General features: G+C 35.0%; 1 protein-coding gene across 1 annotated transcript; it reads left to right on the top strand.

The window, feature by feature from the left end:
* Positions 1-2,960: 2,960 nt before the first annotated feature.
* Positions 2,961-13,877, top strand: LOC119780731 (ephrin type-B receptor 2-like). The gene is made up of 5 exons (XM_038280873.1): positions 2,961-3,178; positions 3,599-3,748; positions 7,138-7,331; positions 8,140-8,295; positions 12,354-13,877. The coding sequence occupies exons 1-5, from the start codon at positions 3,002-3,004 to the stop codon at positions 12,460-12,462; spliced, it is 786 nt and encodes a 261-aa protein (XP_038136801.1). The 5' UTR covers positions 2,961-3,001; the 3' UTR covers positions 12,463-13,877.
* The last annotated feature ends 9,793 nt before the right edge of the window (positions 13,878-23,670 follow it).

The following is a 23,670-nucleotide window of genomic DNA, read 5'->3' as shown; positions in this document are numbered from 1 at the left end:
GACATGAGCGAAAATGAAAAATGGCCAAAAATCGCACTTTGAGCCAAAATGGCCGACTTCCTGTGGGTTTTAGGGCATACCTCCAAGAGACTTTTTTTCATGATTTTACGAGATCTACCTGTGTGCCAACTTTCAAATCTCTGGGACTTACAGTTTCCCCCAACTCACGTTAGGGGGCGCTGTGGCGTAATTTGGGGGCGGCCATTTTGGATTCCATTACAGACCGGCTATTTCACGCGGGGGACAATTTACTGCCACGTTTTCCTGAGTTTTTGAATATGCGAAGTCCCCGTAAAATGCGTTCAAAGTGCTACAAGAATCGTAATAATAATAATAATAAGAAACTTTCGAAATACAATAGGCCTTCGCAGCGCTTTGCTGCTCGGGCCTAATAAGAAACAGTACAGATACAATAGGCTCTTGCAGCCTTCGCTGCTCGGGCCTAATTAGGATTTAATTTTAATATTTTAATGGACAAAAAATGGTATAGTTGGAAGGGAAAGTCAGATTGAACACAGCATTTTATACAAACAAATAAAAACTGATCAGTCTATAAATTAGTTCATTTGTAATAACTAACTATTGAATATACTGTATCTGTTGAAATGTATTGAAGAGACTTCTAAACCTCTCTTAAATGGGGATCTTAGTTAAAGGAATTCTTGGAGAGTCACTTTGACCCATTATTCAACATAAACTGTCTTTAAAGCTTGAAGGTTCATGAAGAATTCTCCATGCAGCCTGAACTTTTGTTGAGTGAACTAGTTTTTTACATGAGGTGATTCTTTTGGCCACTTTTGCAGTTTTGCAGTGTTTACTTGTCTGACATCCATTTCCTTTGCTCCGTTCGTATAAGATTCTCATTATGCTTTAATATCTCATTTGTGTTACATCTTCAGATCTTCTAATACATTACTCCGCTTATCAGTCCTCCAACATTGTGGGTATTAAGGTGCAATATGCTGAAACTTTTTTTTTTCTTTCACTGCTATAGTGATGAGTAGTGCCCTTCCTTCCCCAAACACGATCAGTGCACCATCTAAGGTTCTAAATATTGATTTAATCGAAGCGGATTTTATTCCTTCAGTATTCACTGACATGTTTAAATGTGCTGAATCTAAATCTGTAACATCCTTTAAGGTGCCCCATATTGTGAAGAGGATCTTGTTATGTGAACGGCATAAATTTAATCACCCCTGGGAGTTATATTTTTTGTTTTCAAGAAAATGAGCTTCTGTTTTTTCCAGATCTCTTAAAAATATCTAATAGTGGCCCTAGGCTCTTCCATAATTGTTCTAATTATTCTATAGCACAATGTCAAAAAGCTTGCCAGGAGCACCTGGTCATGGCTGGTTTGTGATAAAATGGTGTTTTTCCCAATTATGGCCACAATAGTGGAAAAGGAGACATTTGGAAGTTTAGAAATGTGTCTGTAAACAAAGCAGCAATTATCTTTTGTGACAATAAGACAAGATCTTGAAATAGCTATTTGATATATCCCATTATAAAATGTTCACAGTGTGATGAGAATGTTTTCTTTAAAAAAAAAAATAAATAAAGACCTAATTAGGGTGTAGGATTATCTTTTAAAAGGCTGAGAGTTTTTATCAACTTTATTGAGTTTTAATGGACATTTTAACTGTCTTCTCATATGCGCTGAAAATGTATTTAATTATTCGTGTTACTAAATGGTTACTTAAAACATAGATTTACTCCTGATCTCAAAACTATACATTTTCCAGAGACACTTAAAATAATTTAGTTCAGCCAGGAAGTTTGTCTCTGAAAGGACGCAAGAATCTGAAAGCACAATAAATTTGTAACAGTAATATCAGTTAAACAAAAAAAGTAGAAAACGGTACAATTACAACTGACACTTCTTAATAATTAATAGGAATTATTAATGTTATGAGTAAATATATTTACTGTGAGAATGATGTCTTTGCTGTTTCTTTTCTAGACCTTTACAAGCATATTTTTCTGGTATAGATCTTCCTTTATATCTTAACTCGGATTAAATATGCTAACAAAGACATTTTGCATAAAGTGTTCATCAAAAGGTTGAATTATTGCAAGGTTATTACTAAACAAAACAACCTAACAATCTAAAAAAAGCTGACATATGGCTCGCAGTTTGGTAGTTAAAGGCTGCCCTCTAAGTGAATCAAGCTTTTGACCTTGTTAAAACATCCATATGGTGTTTTTTATACGCTAGAATGCATATTTGCAGGAAAGTAAGCTCTCAACGCCACAGCTGAGAGATTCTACTTTTGTAGTGCAATGTAACGAGTAAGCTCTCAGCAGACTGATTTTACATGTAACTTAAGAAATGAGTGTTTCTAAAGTTGCTTTCTAAAATGTTTTAACAAAGTATTACTAGTTTTCTTATAAGACTGTTCAGTCTTGAAAATAATAGGTGTTTAAAAGATAAAATGAACTGCAACTCAAAACTGCAAGGCATTTTAAAGTAGGTTTTAATTAGACTGTTCATTCTTGCATATTGATAATATAACCTTTTAATTATGATAAGACATTTAGGGGTCTTTTGAATGAAAAATGTAACATTTAAATTTGTTATTGAATACCAACAGAATATGCTTTTAAACTAGGCCAGAGGACTTTTGTAGACTTAGACAACCTTTATTTTCATTTTGTATACACAGAGTGTGTACAGAACTGAATTTCATTTTGTACAGATTTCATGACATTTCCATTCCTTAAACTGCAGCAGTGATCAAAGAGTGTGGGAGAAAAAAACACATTGATATGGAGGTTCAGAGCATTAAATATATATGGTGCAGTTATGCAGTGTTTTGGTTTGGTGTTGTCAGTGTGATGCATTTAAAACTAAAACTTAAAATTTTACTTGCAATGCCATGGTATCAGGTGAACCCCAAGCATGAAGCTTTTTTGTTTTCTTTTAATATATAAATGATGTTTTGCAATATTTTTTTTTCCACAGCAAAATGATGGACAGTTCACTGTGATCCAGCTTGTTGGTATGCTACGTGGCATTGCTTCAGGCATGAAGTACCTTGCAGACATGAATTACGTGCACCGTGACCTGGCTGCCCGAAACATCCTGGTCAACAGCAACCTTGTATGCAAAGTGTCAGACTTTGGCCTCTCACGCTTCTTAGAGGACGATACATCGGATCCTACGTACACTAGTGCTCTGGTAATAAAATATTTACTTACCTTTTTATCAAACTCACTGATTTCAGAGGTTAATATCAGTCATCTAAAAGAAGTCTAATCTCAAAATTATTCAAACGATTACTTGCTTGATGCATGTTCATATATTTCTGCCCTGAGGTTTGTTTATTTGGGTTATTTTAAGGACTCTGCAGGGACTGACGTAATTGCCACAGTGCACTCCCACTCTGTTCCCCCCCTATCAGGACAAATGCCATCTCTGTACTTGTTTTCCTATTCTATTCTATGTGCTGCACTTTCCCTCTCAGAAGTATTGTTTTTGGCACCTCCCTGTTTGGATTACTGTTACCATTATTGTTTTTGTGAACACGTCTCTCCGGTCTGTGGCGGTTAGGTTTCAGTGTTACCTGTCTCTCTGGGGTAATTCCCTTTGTTTTCACAGGGAGGGAAGATCCCCATCCGTTGGACTGCTCCTGAAGCAATCCAGTACAGAAAGTTCACCTCTGCTAGTGATGTGTGGAGCTATGGGATTGTCATGTGGGAAGTCATGTCCTACGGAGAGAGACCTTACTGGGACATGACCAATCAAGATGTACGTATTTAATATGGATTTTCTCATTTTTTCTGGTCCTGTTAATTTTCGGCCCCCAGTTAAGACTGAATTTCTTTTTTTTTTAATAGCGTCTCCTAGCCCTTAGCTAAACACAAGGGTTTTATAAAAATGTTTCTCCACTCTCACCACACGGTCAAAATCAGATCACTTGAAATGCACAGCTGTATTCTGTGGACAATTTCTACTCTTGACTGGAGTCTTCATTTTCTGTTTCCCTCTGGGTAGTGAGAGAGAGAGAGCAAATTATGGGGAGAGAGATAATGAAAATAGTTTCAAATTGAAAGTGAGAACACTAATGTGCTAAGAGGGACTGAGGACCTCAACGGTTATCATATTAGCAGCTCCAGATAGTGTTTCTGCTCCATCGGGGTCCTCGTTTGGAGGTCTTGTGAATAAGATTAATCTGCGTCTGAATGGAGCTTCTTTAATGACCTCGATAATGAGCAAGGGATTGTTCGCCCTTCCTGCAAGTGTGCTTGGGGTTGTTTCTCTCTGTTAACTGTGCCCTACCTCTGTGGACAGGTGTTAGACAATCTTAAAAGTGAGACTGAACATGAAATTCACTAAAAAGACCTTCAGTAAGTTATTTTTAGCCGAGATGGCTGATGAAAATATACCAACCTTGTGTTTTTACATAAACTGGAAATATCAGGCAAGTGAAGATATAGTTCTCTACACTGTATTGCTACTAGTACGTAGTACTACTTCTATGGGGGGTGGCGGAATTTTTCCAATAATACATTATTTAAAATGATTTATATACAAAACTACATTTTCCTTATTCGACCATTTCAAAGGGTGGCCAAAGGAAGTGGGCCTAACTGTTACACCATCCATTGGAAAAGGGTTCATTACAAATTTTGTTTCACATCCAAAAACTATTTTTAACATCAGTAGATTTAAAATTTGGTTTTCAACAAATTCTTTATTTTTTTAAAGGAATATTGTTAAAAATGGCTCCTAGCATTCCCTACATTTGAGTCAACATGTCTTGCACCTGTTTTTAAAGCAACAGTGCATAGGTTTTCACACAGGTAAAAGCTAAATTAGAGCTATGTAACTCAGCTATGTAAGCTGACGGAATTCGTCTTCCTCCCTAAATTGGTGATGTTACCCAAATATCTGCTTTACAATAGTCTGGACTCCTCTAAAAAAACAGAACTGACTGAGCTAAAAGTTGTTGCTAAGCATCAAAACAGGTATGATATTTACCTTTATATTTTGGTTCTCTCATGTAGGATTAAATCTAGAGGAGCGAATGTGGCATTGTCTTTACACGTAACTCCATGACTTCTCAATCTGCCAGTCCAAAGTGGTTTTCTGCTATCAGATTGCAAATCATAGAGGAAGACTGTTTCATTTTGTGACAATGTAATGCTGCCATTTGCTTTCAGGGTTTTTAAATCTGGAAATTACAGGTCTAGTGCCCCTAAAGGCTTAAAGTCACCCAGCATTGCTTGTGACATCCTTTTCTTAGCATAAATTAATATATATATATAAATGTATAGAAAAAAACATATAATAACATAATGATGAAAAACTGATAAAATACTGTTGAAAAAATGTAATTCAGCTGAAATAAACTGCTATTGAGAAATATGGTCAAAATCCCCCGAATAATAGCTTTTTAGAACATCATTTTCTGATTTTGTTGCACTTTTTATGATGTGAGAAGGGAACTCTATCATGTAAGCTAACTGCTACTACAGCCCTGTATGTGTTGGAGCCGCTACCAGGGCTGAAAGCCCCATGCAGCAGTAGAAAAAATACAGAGCAGATCAGAGGAGTAGCAGCAGCAGAAACAACGGATGAGTTTAGAAATTGAAAACACCATCCAATTTATTATTTATTTTAACCCTAGCATCTGTAGTAATTGTCCTTTGGAATTGATCTCTTATTTTGGATTTGTTTCTAAGGTTGCTGCCGTGACAAGGTCGTATTCTTACCCGCTGTTCCGTGTTCGTATCCGCCGTTTCCTTGACAAGCTTTCAGATTAGATGCACTAAGATGCCTTTTTTCTTTATTTAATGCAAGTCTGAAATAAATATATAAATGAAATGAAGAAAAAAAAAACATGAAAATGAAATAGCATCTCTCTCCAAGGTTCTCCTTCATCTGTAAAATATTAGGTCTTCTGGCATCTCAAGCGAATTCAGACGTTTCGTGTTTGAGGCAGTTTGCCGAAAAATCCTCACATCAAACAGGCTGTGCTTAGTGGGACCAGTCCAGCTGTCCCTCGTCAGTTTTACAGCTCCGTTTCTGGCAGTGCTTATCCTCTTGAATCCAGAAAAATAGTGCAAACTGATGTCTGGTGTCAGAGTATTCCTGCAACCCCACAGCAAGTTGCCCTTTGACCATATTACCACTGTTTTTGCGCAGCGTGCCGTCTACCTGAACTGTTTATAATGGACTTTCATACAGTGATTAATCCTACATTTTCTACTTTTGACGGTTGACTTTTAACAAAAGAAATATGTCCATTTTGGTCTTTTATCACCATGAAATGTAAAATACGACAGATTTTTCAAATGTTCATATACTTTTCTTCCACTTTCTTCATTTAATGGAAAAGCATGTTACAGGCACTTTAATTTCCTTTCCACTTTGAAATCTGTTAGCCTTCTTTATTTTAAAGGTATTGCTGTAATTTTGGCCAGATATGAGTAATGTTATGGGAGAGAACCTAAACAAAGTGTTTTATAACAGTTCAGTCATGATCTAACAAGTAAGGCATTTGTATTTTTATGGAATCATTTATCCTTTTACTACAAAGAAAAAGCAACCACTTTGCTCATGTTAATTCTGTTGTTAGTTAAACAACCCCCAATCCTGCTACCAACATGCTAATGCAGTTATATTCCGAATCCCTGACATTATAATCTTGAAAAAATGAATCATAATTTTTTTTTATAGTCAGAAAATTTTCAGTGTGGAAAAAAGAAAAAAAAGAGCATACATACTCTAGATACTGGACTTTGTAAAAAAAAAACATTAATAAGTTGCCTTGTGAAAAAAGTCTTCAAATATTGGATGTCATTGCATTTTTTGTTTTAATAGTATACACTTGTTATGAAAGATCACTTTATTTTAAAATTCATTATAGCTATTTTGATACTTTAAGGTGGATTAATCTTTCACTGTTCTCTTATTATTAGGCTGTGTGTTATTTTAGGCTTTTGAAGCATTGAATCAGCTGAATTCTAATTTTATATTGGTTGCTTAAGCCAAAAAATATTGAAACAATAACTTAATTACTAATAAATTAAAATTTTCTAGAGTTGTAAACATTTTACCGGAAAGCTGCATTTGTTTTACTTGATATGTCTCTTCCTGTATGTGATTTCAATAGATCTCTGTTGCCCCCATAGGTCATCAATGCTATAGAGCAGGACTATCGGCTGCCCCCTCCAATGGACTGTCCCAGCGCGCTTCACCAGCTCATGCTGGACTGCTGGCAGAAGGACCGTAATAACCGTCCCAAGTTTAGCCAAATTGTTAACAACCTCGACAAGATGATCCGCAATCCCAACACACTGAAGGCTATGACTCCTTTATCTTCAGGGTAAGTGAAAAGCTAGCTTAGTCATTGTTTTCAGTCTCTGCTTTTCTCCTTCTGTGATCTCTGCTTTACTCTCTGTGAGAAACTGGATGCGTGTTTAATCTGTTCTACATCGACATCATGAAAAAAAAGCTGTTTTTTCCTTTTTTATTTTACCCTCTATCTCCCTGATATGAATAACACACTTCAGTGTATGATTCTTCTCAGATTCCAACAGTACCAAGGCTTTCAACTGTTGACTAAAATATTTGTGTTTTTGCGACAGTGTCTTCTGTGGCACTCTTCACATTTGCCAAACACAGTTTCTGTTGTTTTTCCTGGCGCCGAGTGGTTATGTAAATTAAAGCCTTTTGGTTTGATCGATCCAAATGTTCCCACGAACGCTCCAGGCAATCCTGGGTTTGAAGCAACCCAGCTTTTTTTTTTTTTAAGAAAACATTTTTAAGAATCTCAACTACGTGTTAGTTTGCTCTCAGAGCCAGGACTTAGCTGATGTCCATTATCCCTTCATGTACTTTCGTTTGCGGTGAAGTCCAGAGCCACAACCTAGATTTTCCACAGACAGTCAGTGAATACATTGGCTCCCTGAAGACTATCACCGCATTTGGAAAAAACCCTTTATAAGGATGTAGTTTGGAAAAAAAACTTTTTCATGGATTAGACTCGTGGGATTCTCTTATGCTCTGTCCACTATCTTTTCAATGTAACATAATAAATCATACGCAGGTGGTCCGGACTGGCTATGATGTGATATATTCTGGTTTGAACTATTATTATTATTCTTGATCCATTCTCCTTGTCTCTGCTGTAGGGTTCATCTCCCACTCCTGGACCGCAGCATCCCAGACTTCTCCACCTTCAGCACTGTAGATGAGTGGCTGGATGCCATCAAAATGGGCCAGTACAAAGAAAACTTTGCCAATTCTGACTTTTCGACATTTGATGTGGTGTCTCAGATGACCATGGAGTAAGTGTTTACGGTACCTTTCACTGAATGTCTGATATTTGATAGAGAAAATGTTAACAGAAGTGAGTGTTGAGAAGTTTAGGCTTTAAATCTTAATAACAAGATTGTCTGTGGCCTTATGTAAATGGTGCTATCTCTGAATTACATTTTCGTACAATGCTTGAATTGGGAGACTAAAAAGTGGATGCAATAGCTTAGAGTAGTTAAGACCCCAGGGCACTTTTTTTGCATATGGACTGTATAAATTAGGTCTTAAGGCACCATCTTTAAGTTACGATGCAAATCTTCAAACCTTTTTGTAAATTGGTTTTATTCTGCAAAAAAGCTTAAAACCATGGTAGTGTTGCCCTCTATGGGTTGAGACATGGTTAATGCTATTGGTTAAAACAATTCATGTGTACATCACAACCTCATGTTTGATTATAAAGGTGCACTCAGTTTATAATAGAATTTAGAATTTAACTTTATTGTCATTACACTGACACAAGTACAAAGTAACGGAATTCACTCTCTGCATTTAACCCATCCCAATGGGAAGCAGTGGGCTGCCATTTGCAGCACCCAGGGAGCAGTGTTGGAGTTAAGGGTCTTGCTCATGGACCCAGAGTGGCAGTCCGTGGGAGTGGGGCTTGAACTCCAAGCGCAATGTCCCACCTTCTAGGCCACCACTCCCCTTAATATCCCTGGGTATTCAAAGTGATGCAATCTCTTAGGTGATAGGTTTCCAGTTTTCAGCCTGTGGGTACTCATATTTTCCACTGTTGGTATATGGTCACTATAGCACCTATTGCAACCTTATCAATGACAAAACCACTGCTCTATCCATCCATTTTCTCCCGTTTAATCCTTGTGCGGTCGTGGTGGGCCGGTGCTTATCTTTGGCAGTCTACGGGCGACGGGCAGGGTACATCCTGGACAGGTCGCCAGTCTGTTGCAGGACAAAATAGAGCAGGGGTAACCAATTAAAAATCTCTGCAGGCTGAATAAATAAAATCAACAACCATTAAAGGTCCAGAGATATTTTTATTTATAATCTGTCACTTTAAACATCATTTAACACTGAAATAAAATGCAAGTGTTTATGTATCCTTTACATTTTTTTCATTTTAAAATCTAAATTTCAGTTTTGTAAATGGACAATTTCCAGACTCAATTTTTTTCTTTTATAAAACACCTGAACTGACGTTTTGTTTTTTGTTTTTTTCGTTTTTTTATGGTTTAATAAGAGAAGTGGGCTTTAGGCTGACCTGCAAGGCTTTAAAACTGGGTTTGATTGGTGACAAATCCATTCTCAAGCACATATCATGGAGCTCATTTTGAGCCTGGATCAATATTTATTTTTGAATATGTTCATGGTGGAGAATCCAGCCAAATATACTCAAAATATGCAGGGTCGTCTTTCTTTCACTAGTTCACAACGCTTCTTCCAGCAGTCCACACTCTGCTGTCTTTTTCTCATCGTCTTCTCGGCTTGCCACAGGTTTGCCTATTGTGTCCTAAAGTAGCTAGCAGCAGCAACCCAGACTCACACAGCTCATTGGACAATTTGTATCAGGTGTAGCCTGATGCAGGACGCTATGAATGGCATTACCGTACAAACAGGAGAGGCGGTGCAAGGGATTTTTAGACACTGTAGTCGGATAACATGCAGTAATTTCTAAATGTTTTAAATCAGGTTGAGTCTGGATTATCCAGCTGGTGGGTCCGGATCCTGACCCTGGTAACCATTAATGCTCACACTAACTCCTAAGGAGAATTTAGAGAAGCCAATTAAATTAACAGTCATGTTTTTTTGACTGTGGGAGGAAGTCAAAGTGGCCAGAGAGAACCCATGCATGCACAGAGAGAACATGCAAACTCCATGCAGAAAGAACCCGGGCCAGGAATCAAACCCAGATGCAAAGCAACAGCTCTACCCATTGCCCCACCTGTTCTGTGTAGCTTTTCGACTAAAGGAATTCTAGCATGAACCCACCTCTCTAAGATAAGCGACCCCAGAGGAAAGTCAGGTGTTGGAACTGCGATCCCTTCTCGTACCGATTGATAGTGTTTTCCAAGTGAGCATTTTCTCACCTGTTTTTCAGCATTGTTTTATTTTATGTACTTAGATCATTTCGTCAAATCAAATTCACTGTTAATTTCCCTTGTCCTGACCACACTCCGCTTCATAATATGTCTGCAGGAGGGGGGATGCTTTTTCATGGGGTTTGATACACTTTAAAGCTTTAGGTCATGTATTCAACAGCTCCCAGTCAAACGTTGCTTTAGAGAGGAAACAGGAGCCCAAGGGTTAAGTTGCTGAAAAATATATATCCCACTTACAGAAAACAATACAACCAGAAATCAGCCCACAGAGATATTTAGCTTTCCTTTTTCACACAAACAGATGGTGATGTGTAAGCCAACAAAATGTGATTACTGTTAAGATTCAGCATAAGAGCAGAGGAATGTATTGTGTAATGGATAAATAGCTGCCCTGTTGTGACTAAATAATGTTTGAATTAGCACCCCTTTGATACGGTGAAAAATCGTTGACTAAAGTCTGCTTGTAAGAAAAAATGGATATTTGTCATTCTTTGTAATTAGAGCAAATATTTTGCTCCATAACATATTTTAGACCAACCACAGTGGTAAAAAAGCTTCTCAGTCACTAAACTAGAGGATAATTTTGCACAGTAAATTAAAATAGAGTCATTACAAACCCAGAAATATTATAAAAATATAAATGTTTGCTTTTAAGATTAAAAAAGCGGTTGAAGTAGAAAAAAACACATTACCAGACAAATGCAAGTAAAAAAGTCCCAAGCTTAAAGAATAGCAAATCTTACAATAAAAGAAACTAAGTTTATACATTTTAGTTTATATAAATACATAGTATTTATGTATATAATAAGATAAGAAAATAACAAAGAAAAATAAGTTTATTAAATTAAGTTTAAGAAAAATATATTCGTAGTGTGTACTATGTATCATAAAATTAGTTTTATTGCGATTAAGAGCAGTAGAGTAAAGATTGTATACATTGAAAAAAAAGTTTCTCTGAATGATCACACATCAAAATGAAAATAGTCGTAAAGCAAAACTCCTTTTGCAAATTAAACAGCCTGTGAATTAAACAAGATAGCTGCCTGGGCAATATTTCAATTAAACAGTTACAGATGATTATTCAGCCTATAGCAAAGTTATTTAGCATTATTGGTAAGCAACATTACAACACATCTAAATGGAATATTTGAAGTGTGATCAATTAAATTTTTCTTTTCTTTTTCTCAGTTTTTAGAGGTTTTTTATTTATTTAGCTTTTAACCCTTAAATAATAACCACAAAATAAATGTGTACACAATTATTAACTCAAATGAGTTTTGTATAAAATGTAAAAATAAACATGTATTGACAGGAATTTATTAGACATTTAAAAAACAGAGTCTTGGTCCTAGGATAGGGCAGTCATACAACGAAATTGTAATTTATTCCTCAAATATCCTTGATCACCAATGTATTTTATCCTTTTATCAAACTGAATGCAGAAGGTTGATATATTAGGAAATACGTAGTTTATTGGTGATCCTTGTAATGGCTGTTATTATAGGCCAGCAGATTTACACAAGTGTCTCTAGTGACAGAACAAATATTTCACAAGTAAATCCTTAGAAAAATAAGCTTCAGATTTTTTTTCTTGCTTTCCTCTTAGAATAAAAAAGTAAATCTTCCCGAAAGCAAAAAAGAACAAGAACTTAGAGGTATATTTAGAGACAGTTAAACTTTTGTTTATTATTTTCACTTACAGATAACCTCTAAAGATGACAGTAAACTGCATAATAATTCAAATGCCCACAGTCTGCTACTCCTGTCTTGTTTCTGGCTGCTTTTCAATTTTTTTCTCAGCATGTAATATTGCTTTTTTATAGCTGTTTATATATATATATATATATATATATATATATATATATATATATATATATATATATATATATTTATATCCATTAATAGTATTAGTATAGAAAAAGTGTTGATAGATTGTAGTAGCGTTAGCCTGACTTGTTTTCTTGTGTTTTCAGTGATATCCTGAGGGTTGGTGTGACTCTAGCCGGTCATCAGAAGAAGATCCTGAACAGTGTCCAGATGATGCGTGCACAGATGAACCAGATTCAGTCAGTGGAGGTTTGACCCTCTACAGAGGAGCAGAGGGTGTCGGGAGACAGGGCTCTGGATGTCAAGAATGGAGTGGATTTTCTTTTTTCATGTGTGGTATTAAGTCTGGTCTTTCCACCAGACTGCCATCAAGCCCAACGTTCATCTCTCCTATTCCCTCTCTCCTCTCCCTTCTCCCTGACTCTTCCTCCATGCTTGGAATAAATTGCGAAGAGCTGTGATGATGGAAATCAAAGTGATGAAGAATCCAGGCACCCCCACAGCCAAACCCACCATTAAAACCACAAACATGGGAGGTTAGAATAGACCAGCAAATTCATTTTTTAATCTTCCACCAGTTTAATTTGTTTCAGCATTTACTGTCCCCCCTTTTTTTTTGGTTTATTCTGGTAATTTTGTAAAGATTTTTTAAAGAAAAGAGAAAATCTGATAAGGAAAGGAGTTTATCTAAATTTATAGATAATATAAGGCCGTACACTAGATGAACTCAGTAGGAGAGCTACCCTTTAAAAGGGCAAAAAAAAGAAGCAAAGTAAGAGTTGGGGAGAACATCCTCAATATGGTGTGGAAGTTTTGTCTTGTTTTTAATTTTGGACAGTATGTGGATACACAGAGTTCTCTGTGGCCACCTGCAAGACAAAGGGGAACTACGCACGCAACGCAACTGGTGCCACAGGTAAAAAAAGATTAAATACAAACCATGAAATGGACAACATGTGGCCTTGACTGATGTTGAAACCACATTTAATCAGACGGACAAATCATGCAGTGAAATCAGCTTGAAAGAAAAAGGAAAAAAAAGAACTTTTCTCACTGCGAGAAACTTTTAATGTTGTCAACATTTTGTATTGAAGAATCCCTCTGACCATGCTTCCTCTAACTAAAGACTAGTTTATTTTTTTCACAGTGAAATATTCACAGTCTGCCAAATAGAACTCTTCCCCTCGCACTAGAGTCATGATCCTGTACTGTACATATCAGATGCACTTGACCTGCCATAACATGACGACTCAGAGATAGTTATTGTAGGCGATTAGTTCAAGAGCTGAAGACGTGTCTACAGGGACTACAGGGAGCATTTTAGTAGTTGTTGCCTTTAGCTGCATCTTTTTAGCTTGTGAAAAAAACAGCAAAATGACTTCCACAGAGATTCTTAGAAAAACATTTAAAAAAAAAAACAGGTTCTACTGTTTATGTCAGACTCAACATTCAGACAAAGAAATCCAGTTACAGCATCCTTCTTTATGGTGTTTATCTCAAGTGCCGTCTGTACGTATGTGAACACTCATGTGCCGCATGCACAAGGAAAAAGGTCGCTTCTAACAGTGTGGGATCTTGTATTTGATAGCATGCTGACCGAGTGGTTTATTTCACCGAGCTTTGATTTGGAGCAATTAGTCTAGCATTATATTCAGTATTCTTCCAGTTTTCCTTTTTAAAAAAAAGGATGTTTATGCTTAAAGGATTAAAATGTTGATACTGCACAGTTGTTTTACATTCACACAGTTAAGTCACAATCATACATTTGTTGAATAAAAAACTAATGTGTCTCATATTGTTGCAATTCTGCTATACGCGTTTTTTGAATTTCTATAGTTCCATTTTTGCACTGAGTTTATTTTTGCTGCCAACCCTCTGGATGTTTTGCTTTCCTTTTGGTTCTGCTTTTTTTGGTTTTTAGAAGGATAAATCATAAACACAAAACCATGTAGATAAACAGCTTTACCTTGTAAAAGCTTTTTTTTTTTCTTCTTCACATTAATGCATTTGTTGTATTATTTTATGAGGACTAATTGTCACACAAGTACAGAATTGTCAGCCTTGGTTTGTGTTGTCGATGTTAACCTGTTGTAAGTTTTCTTAGTATGGGGGGACAAAGTTCAGAGAAATCCTGTGAATCTTCAGAGATGGTGAATCAGACAAGAGTTTACGCGCACAGCAAATAAATGATAAGCAGTAATGCCGAGCTCCTGCCAGGCTCTGCCCAGAGAGCTGACAGACAGACATGGACCTCCAGCTGTGAACCATCGGTCAGATGTGTCTGGTCACAGTGGGGCGGCTGCACCCTGATCATAGCTTCACTGCCCCAACACCGATTTTGTCTCTCTGTCCTTCTGATAACACACATGCCTGTCGACCACCTGTCAAACGGCTTCCTCTGATCTACTCTTAGTCGGCTTTTGCCAGTTGTCCAGTTCGTCTCGGCAGGTTTAAAACGCATCAGCAGCAGGCACATTAACATTCGACTGCGTGGCAGTTGTGTCTTGTCTTGTCCTAATGGTATGTGCCAGTGAGATTCCTCCACGCTGGACAATGCTTCTCATGTTTGCTTGAACCAAACCCTCAGACGATGACCTGAGTTTACATGTTCTCACTACAGCAGCTTTGGCACCAAGCCAGAGTTACTGCACCGCTGTCATCCCATCGTACATTATCCCCAGCTGTCCGCAGACTTTAAAGCAGATAGGGATTGATTTAGTTTTCTTCTAGTCCTCTGTTGCAGGATACATAACAAATATTCCCCTGGAATCTTTTCATAACATGCATTATAAAAGCAGAGGTCAATTTAAAGCCGAAGATTCAAAAAGGGGAAGTGAAGTGAGAGGCAATAGCGTGACTTAAATGTCACCCATATTTTCGTGTTTTTACTGACCTTTAGCTTGTCCTATATTTCATTTCCTAGGAAGTTTTGCTTTGAAACGCTGCATGTCGTCTCTCAATACGGGAAATACGCCGTCGCCAGGAAAAACACTTAATGTGCAGGAAATGAATTTACATTTTGCGAGAGGCTGGCAAGTTGCAGTGTTTCTTTACTTCAGCCCCATTATGGCTCATTCAGATGTTCGCCTGTGGAAGCTGCCAAGACTTTGAGTTATTAATCAATACAATTAAACCTGACATTTGCTTCAAGGAACTGTATTTTATTCTGACTACTGCGTCAGCTTTTTTTTTTTGTTTGTTTGTTTTGTTTTGTTTTGTTTTTTTGTTTTGGCAAGGCAAGTAATATTGCTGGTATTGCATTTATGTGTAATTTGAAGAGTCTTATATAATGGTTCTAATTATATTAGTGCAGTTTGGGGGGAGATACAACAGTGGGCCCCTTTGGGTTAAATTCAGGAAACTGGAAATATGTGTAGAAAAGAGGAGGGTTCTGATTATTCAGAGTTACATTTTAAAGCAAGAATATTTCTAAAGGAATTTTAAATCCCTGTGTATTTGGAATATTTGATATACAAAAAATTGTTTAATTTACATGCAATCTGTAAATAAACAGAATTTTTTTTTTTTTTCAAATGCGCAGTTCTGGCTTTGCATATTTACCGACCGTATCTTTTTAGTTAAACAATGTTTTTTTCTTTACACCTTTGATGGTGAACAAAACTATTCAGCCTCACCTTTTACAGTGTGCCAATGTTTAATGTGTAGGGGAAAAGCGTTAAGTCTCACTGTTGCAGTTACATGAAAGTGTGCATGAACGTGATCTGATCCAGGCTGTAAAGATGTCGACCTCATGCTGTTGTGAACAGAAAAGGGTTCTCATTTAATGGCTCCAACAGGAAGCACCAGGGCTCCCTCTACTGATGCTTTTCAAACATTTTCAGAGGGAAATTTTCAAGCCCATTCATTTTATGAATTCTGCACCAGGCAAATCTCCAGTGTTTTGGGGGACTTGAGCAGGCTGCTGATGGACAAATATTGGCTGCTGCTAAGAGTAAGCTCATGTATTTTCGGCTGTTGGAAAAAAAAAACATTTACAATTACAGCACCCTGGCACATGTGTTCTCCTATGTGACTATGTGTTCCCCTCTGTTGCTCGCATCTGCCCCCAGCAAACACCCCATCCACCACTACCACTCTGGCTCCTGGTTAGTGCAGTCAGGGGGATAACCCTGTTTCACTGATCTGTTAATGCCCACATAATAGACCAGTGCCGGTTCAGACCACTGTGACTGATGTGGGAGATCCTGTATTTCTGTATAAATGTATATTGACTGTAACCCTGTGAATGATGTAACAATTTCATTATTTGTAATATTGTCTTTGTTTTATTTTCTAAAAATGGAAAGCCCAATTGACTCTCCTCAATAAAAAAAAAAAATAAGACCTGTTATGAAAAACAGTACATGTGGTGAGTAGTTTATTTATGTTATATATATTTTCTGAACCATTTTTTCAATTGTAAACAAAGAACTGACCAAAGCCTACATTACTTAAGGCATGTGTAACCAATGGAATCTAATCTAATCTAATCTAATATGCAACTTTTTTTAAAGTTACAATAGTGTAAAATTGATATGAAAATTCAAATCATTAAGTATAATTAATTTCTATAGATGTCTTAAGGTAAAAATCAGCAAATAAATAAGATGAAAGGTTTCTTTATTGACTGTTCTAATTTAAGTATCTTTTAATTTAAACAATATGGTTTTAATTTTGAAAGGTAAATTAAATAACATTTAAAATGTAATAATATTTATGTTTCAAATCATTAGTTCACCTCAATTAAATAGTAGAGGTTCCAAATAATTTTTTTTTTTTTTCAGGATTTAAAAAATAAGATTATAGTTAACAGAAACATTTAACTGTCGTAGCAATATTTACTTACATTTTCTAAAATATGGTAATCATGTAAAACTACCGATAAACTAAAGCAGAGTCTTTTCTCTATCTGATTCAAACTAGACTGTGTAACATTTTGTGACGTTTTTTTTTTTTTCATATTAGGTCAGAGAATGCTAAATACTCACATTCTCTATATTTCGTTTTTTTATTGATGTGATTTACATGGGAGAAGGATTTATTTTCTAATTATAAAAACTGTATTCTTTCAAATCCACAGGACACATTAAAAAAGGGTTTTGTTTTCTGAAATATATTATTAAAAAAAGCAAGAGCTGTTTGAACCCAATGCCAATTAGATTCATCCATTATCATGTAATATCACAAACATACACGTATCTGGACTATCAATAAATATTTATTGTTATAATGTTTCGTAATATCTTACTACTGTTTATATACCTGTTTTATTATCTGTCTGTAAATACTAAACTTAAACAGAATCTATCACTCATAATTAAATACTCAATATCCGGTCTGTCCTTTTATGCATAATGTATGATATGCAATTAATCACGTCAATATAAAGCTACAGCTATTAAATGACTCATCCTCATGCAGCCAAAGTCTCCCCTTGGTGCTTAAATTTATAATAAAGAATATCAGGCAGAAGCTGTTTTATGTTATTGCATAAAAAAGACATTATAAATATAGCATCATAAAAGCCATAATATGCAATAAAAGTAGATTTTGAAATCGAAAAAACAGCTTTTTTTCAAAATAAAAGAACAGTTAACTACTGAGAAATATGCCTAATGTATTGGGCAATGAATTAAATGTTAAAACTATTCTAAAAATAAAGCTTGTACAGAAAACTATGACTTCAATCAAAAGAATGAAATAATGGTTTGGAAAATGTATTCATTATTAATTATAAGTAAGTACACAAAAAAAGTAAATCAATAGAAATAAAAAGAATGAACTCTGAGTAAGGCTATTTGAAAGCAATGATAGGATTTAACAAGCATGAAAAATGAGATTGCAGTAAATACAACTTTTACTAAAAACATTTAAATAAAATATATGATAATTCCAACAGTATTTAAAGACACCTAAAAGTATTTTGTAAATGTTCGACCAAGTCTGCCTCTGCAAGATGTTTGCTGACATTTAAAAGAACATTTATTTATTTATTTATTTCATTTTTGCACTTCTTTAAATTTTCATTGTAGAATGGCTTTATGTGAAATGATGAGGTGAGATGTACGGGCCTTTATTATGAAATCATCTGAACTTGTACAGATTTGGCAACAAAAGTATGGTTTCCATTTGTAAAATAAATAACATAAAGAGCCTTGTAAATAAAAATGCATATTGCTAAGGGGGAAAAAATGCCATTTAGTTGTACAAAAAATATTAAATCAACATTTGATGTAGTAGTAAAGATAAACAGACGAAAACTTCTTCAAAGACAGTTGCTTAGATTTTGTTCCCAAAAGAAAAATACAAATTCATAAACAATGTCATACCTAAATAATTATACAGGTGTGTCCTTATAGTGAATAACACTATTTGGTTATGTTTTTACCTCTTTTTTGTTTAGATCTCATGTGGATTTACAAAAAGAAAAGTTCTTGGGAAAATAATCCAGATTCCTGCAGTTTAAACATTAAAATGTTCCTTTTAAATATAACTCCATAAGAACTTGGCTAAAAATGTGTGAATTCTTTCATGTCCGCAAATGTCAGATTGAATACTTTCAGGAATTACTTACCTAAAGACAGCTTTAAATCCCAAGATAATTTTTGAGGTCAAATTAAACATTTGAGTACTGTTCCTTCTCTCTGTGTTTTTTCCTCAGATCTAGACTACTGCACATTGTTCTATGGTTTTATGTCAGAAGCGATTTAGCCATGGGTATCGCCGTCTCTCCCAGCGTCAGGTTCTCCAGTCGAGGTCAGACTCCCTTTACCCTGCTGGAGATTTTGAAACCTCATTAGCAGCTAAAGCGTGAAAGGCTACAGACCTTGGCCTGACCTGGCAGAGACTGGCGCGTGCATTAAGAGGTTTACCCCATGAGCAGGAGAGGAGAAGGTTCAAGAGTTCAATGGGGAGGGGGCACCCAGAGGTACCCCAAAGCAGCTACCTTTTGACCACCAGCAAGCCCCCACCAACCTATCGTCTAACCCCAGAACCACTCAGAGCTCAGCCTGTCAGAGAATCAGAATAAACCGATAAGAGTCTGAGCTCTCGGGATAAATATTTAAAACTGCAGAGGAAAGGAGGGATTGAATAAGATTACAGTGTGATGTATAGAAAACTGTAATAAAAAGATAAAAAAAACAGGAACCATTTATTATAGAAATACATCCTGGGTTTTTGTTGCCAGACACACAAAAATATTTTAAGTACAATTAACATTTAAAGATGATAAAGCATGATTTAAAGAGAACAATCATTTATATCAACTGTAACTGATGCAATGGCTTTATAAGAGGCTCATCGGTGTAAACAACCTTAAAATAAATAGAAAATAAAAAAACATTTATTTTTATCTTTGACCTTTGAATCAGGAAATTCCTTTGAGAAAAGAGATATCTGTTTCACGACGAAAGGGAACGCCATTAAAATATAGTTTAGTAATAACTTCATTAAAGTACAATACAGCTACCTTCTTTTCAAATAACAATATATATATATATATATATATATATATATATATATATATATATATATATATATATATATATATATATATATATATATATATTACATTAGTAGTGCTGATTTTTAATTTGCACGGTATTACCTCTTCCACATGATGTTGTAAAATTATATTAAATTTAAATAAACTAGCTCTTTATTGACAACACATGTCATTACTTTCTGACAGTGCTATGATTTATTTTATTTATTTCCAGATAAATGTTCATTTTTTTTTACTTGAATTTCAATTAACTGAACTTAAATTAGTTTTGATCATTTTTTTCTTCTCAGGTAGTAGCCATTTAATTAAAAACATATCTAATCCAAAAATACAAGCTAAAATTATAAATGTTCGCACAAAACATTTGCCAAAGCCGAAAATTAACAAATGTAGCAATCTTTCTCTTGTTCAACAAGTTTAATGAGTATCATTTATAATTATGGTTTGCTGAAGACATAATTGTGTTTTATTTATAAGAATCAAATTTATCTTTTTAAGTAATATTTCTCATAAACTATTTGGCCTACATAATTGTCATACTATTAACAGATTTTGGTTTAAAGTAATCTTTTAATAGAAAATAAAAATTTCTTGTGGTATTCCCAAATTAAGATCTCAATCTAAATTTCCAGAACACCAGTTAAAGTGGTTTTAAAAAGTTTTTCTTTTTTGACTTGACTTGACAGATCTTATTTTGTCAGTTTGTATACACAAGTGTAAACAAAACGAAATTACGTTTAGAACAGCTCTCTAGTCTATTTCATTTTTTAAAGTGCAGCCTTTAAGCAGCAGAGATTTAAAAAAAAAAAGCATTATAATGAAAAACAGTAATGTAAACAAATGACTGTATAGTTACAGTGATTCCGTTTATTTTTTTTCTATAAAGTATTAAGTGTGGAGTGAGTGGCAATTATTTTCAACATTTGAGTTTTATTAAATTTAAACAAAACATAAACTAATAGAATAAAAATAATTAAATATTCTGTCAGGGGGGTGAATTTTTTTGTCCTGTCCACCCATGAATGCACTACATAAACACATGTTCTTTAATCTACTGTACCAAACCAAATTAAGGGCAAAGGAAGAAAAGAATTTCAACAACCTTCAGGGCTCGTCTGAGATATCAAAAAATTGGATGAGAGGACAGAAAAACCTTGGGTAAGATAAAATCCCCCTGGCCTGAGCTGTCATCGCTAGAACTTTGGAAAATGTGTGATCATTTTGCAAATCAAACAAAGCTCACTGTTAGCCTCCATCATGACTTAGGAGTGCTCCAAGATAGCAGTTTGATTTAGCCCTGAGTCGGTTCTCAGATGTTTTCCTAGGTGCAGTTTTTAACAGTGCAGATTAAAATGTTTAATGAAGCTTCAAACTGGCATCAATATGTTGGTGATGGTTCTCAGTCGATCAGAACGTAGCAAAACAACAAAAAGGTTTAATGACAAAACATTTTACTTCAATTCTTTTTTATTTTAGAGTTAATTTATAGAAACAAACATGTTTATATTTTCTATTGGCATCAGTAAAGAAACGGCTCATGCATGAATGTACATTCAGCCATCCAGAAAGGCTACCAGGATGTTATCCCCAGACAGGAGACAGTGACCTGGTTTTCTAAGCTGAATTTAAGTGTTTGTGTCCATGATGATGTTGCATAAAAAAGGAATGAGAGGACTTACTTTGTTTGGCCATTGCCAGATGTTGTTTTTGTCATTATTGCTTTGTTAAGGGACTGACTAAAATTTGAAACGCAACCCAAATGATTTTAGAAGATTCAAAATTACTTTAAAATATAAAAAATATAAAATATATAAACAATGTAATGTTCAAAGAATGAAACAATCTAAAAGCATCCTATAAATAATAATAACAATAACAGCAGTAACACATTTTAGGTTTAATATTTGTAATATTAGTTTTAATAAAAACATTAAAACAGAAAGTTAAGTTTTAGATATTTAAAATAATGTAATAATAATAAAGCCTTTTTTTTTAAAGAATTATTTCAAATAGGTGTAGACCTTTTTTCTCTTTGCTGAAACAAGGATGCTTCAAAATAAGGTTTATATATTTATTAGTTAAAATTAATAAAAAGATTTAAATAAGTACTCTGGTTTATTTAAATATTACCTAGAAGTGATAGGGACAAGCAGAATATGTAATAATAAAAAGATTTCACATGACTGCAGTCTATAAAAATGCCTTTTTTCCATCGACAGTCTGAGTCAGACAAGTTTAAAGGCAGCAGGTCGATAGGAATTTGCCATAGTGGTGGTGAGTTTAGAACTCCATGTGGCCACTAAGTACATTAAGGCCAAAGCAAGTTGTGAGAGAGGAAGAGTTCACAGACTCACGTTGTGTGGAACGACCTCCAAATGGGTCAGAACTGTCACGGGCAATTTCTATCATCTCCCGCTCCAAACACATGATGGAGAGTAGAATCAGAATAAAATAATACTCAGTCCTTCCTCCGAACACAGGGGCATGGATCTGTTTACTGCAAACTGGCCCTAATTGGCAAGCAGCTTAAAAGTAAAACCCCATCAATTGAACTTTAAGAGTTTTGAGACAGTGGCTAATGTAACCCATAATGCTAAAATACGCTTTGCCTGAACTGATGAATGAAAACATCTAAGAAATGTTAACATCTGGGCCTGGGCTGCAGAAAATTACGTCTAGCTCAAGTTTTAGCATGCAGTACCTTGATATGGTTCAGACGATTCAATAAATATCACTGAAAGGTTAATACTTTCCTTTGAGGAAAATTGGTTGTTAAATAAATGCTTTGTTTAAATCATATAGTGTGCTCACCAGCTTGACAGTAAATATTAGGCAAATTAGGTTTTGCTTAATTGTGTCAACTATATAAGTATATAAAGTTACATACTATGCAATTTTAACCTTTTCTGATGTTTAATTTGTTTCTATAGCAGCTAAGACATATTAATAGTTCTACTGAGCAAAGGAAAAAATATTATAACTGTTCACAAATAATTATAATTTAAAGGTTTTTAAAATAAGGAGCACGAATAAGAAATGCAATTTTACTGGGCTAAAGAGACCAGATGTCAAATCACAGATTTTGCTTTTTTTTAATCCAGAGGGACATGTGAACTCTCTGTGACTCTTTTTGTCTCCCTCAACTTCCTCTCATCCTAATTCTCTTCCACCTCAGTTACCCAACTCGCAGATGCCACATCACGCTGAATGGAACTGAAGGGGGTATCTTTGCCCTCTCGCAAAAACTGCTCAGTGTTTGCTTTTTTTAGGCTGAGCTGCTCGTATGGTAGCAGAACTGACAGCATGTGCATCACAAGTTAGACATGGGGCATTGTTTTTAAAGGAATTGATACCTGTCTGACACAAGCATACTTAGTGTGGGGGATTGTATTTGAGTCAATGCAATCAACTGGTTTTCCTTAGATAGAAAACTTTGTATCAATTTGACTGTATGATCTGGTTGAACTGTAAAGTGCCTTGAGATGACATGTGTTGTGAATTTGGCGCTATATAAATAAACTGAATTGAATTGAAATGACAAATTATACCAAATTATTTTCTATTACATATTTTTGACATTTTAGGATTTACATTCAAATTTTATATATTTTGAGAAATAATACCTTACATTTTACGTGTAAACTGAATAACTATATTTTAAATAGTAATTATATTTCTGTTCCTGCAAGCTGGTGCCAAAAATAAAGATTGATTGCCCCCTAGTGGCAAAAAAAATCTGATTTGTTTCATTTGAACACAATTATCTTATCATTAAACTAACATTAATGCACAAATGCCTCACAAATTTATGTTTATAAAATACTATAAAAATCAGCTGTAGCCTATATAGTAAAAAACATATTAAGAAAAAAACAGCAAATATGTTGTTTTTGCATTCGAGAATAAGTTGTTCAGTTGTGAGTTTAGTGGGACTTTTCAGTGTTTTGCAGTGTGAG

This window comes from Cyprinodon tularosa, unplaced genomic scaffold, assembly GCF_016077235.1.
Source record: "Cyprinodon tularosa strain WSP-4 unplaced genomic scaffold, ASM1607723v1 ctg165, whole genome shotgun sequence".
NCBI lineage: Eukaryota > Metazoa > Chordata > Actinopteri > Cyprinodontiformes > Cyprinodontidae > Cyprinodon > Cyprinodon tularosa.
The sequence above is the reverse complement of the archived record's forward strand: the minus strand, read 5'-3'. Positions and strand labels throughout refer to the sequence as shown.

Excerpts from the sequence above, each read along its gene's own strand:
- LOC119780731 (XM_038280873.1), top strand. The coding sequence starts at position 3,002 with ATGCTACGTGGCATTGCTTCAGGCATGAAGTACCTTGCAGACATGAAT. Across the intron at positions 3,749-7,137 it reads GGGACATGACCAATCAAGAT|GTCATCAATGCTATAGAGCA; the intron begins GTACGTATTTAA and ends TTGCCCCCATAG. Across the intron at positions 7,332-8,139 it reads ATGACTCCTTTATCTTCAGG|GGTTCATCTCCCACTCCTGG; the intron begins GTAAGTGAAAAG and ends TCTCTGCTGTAG.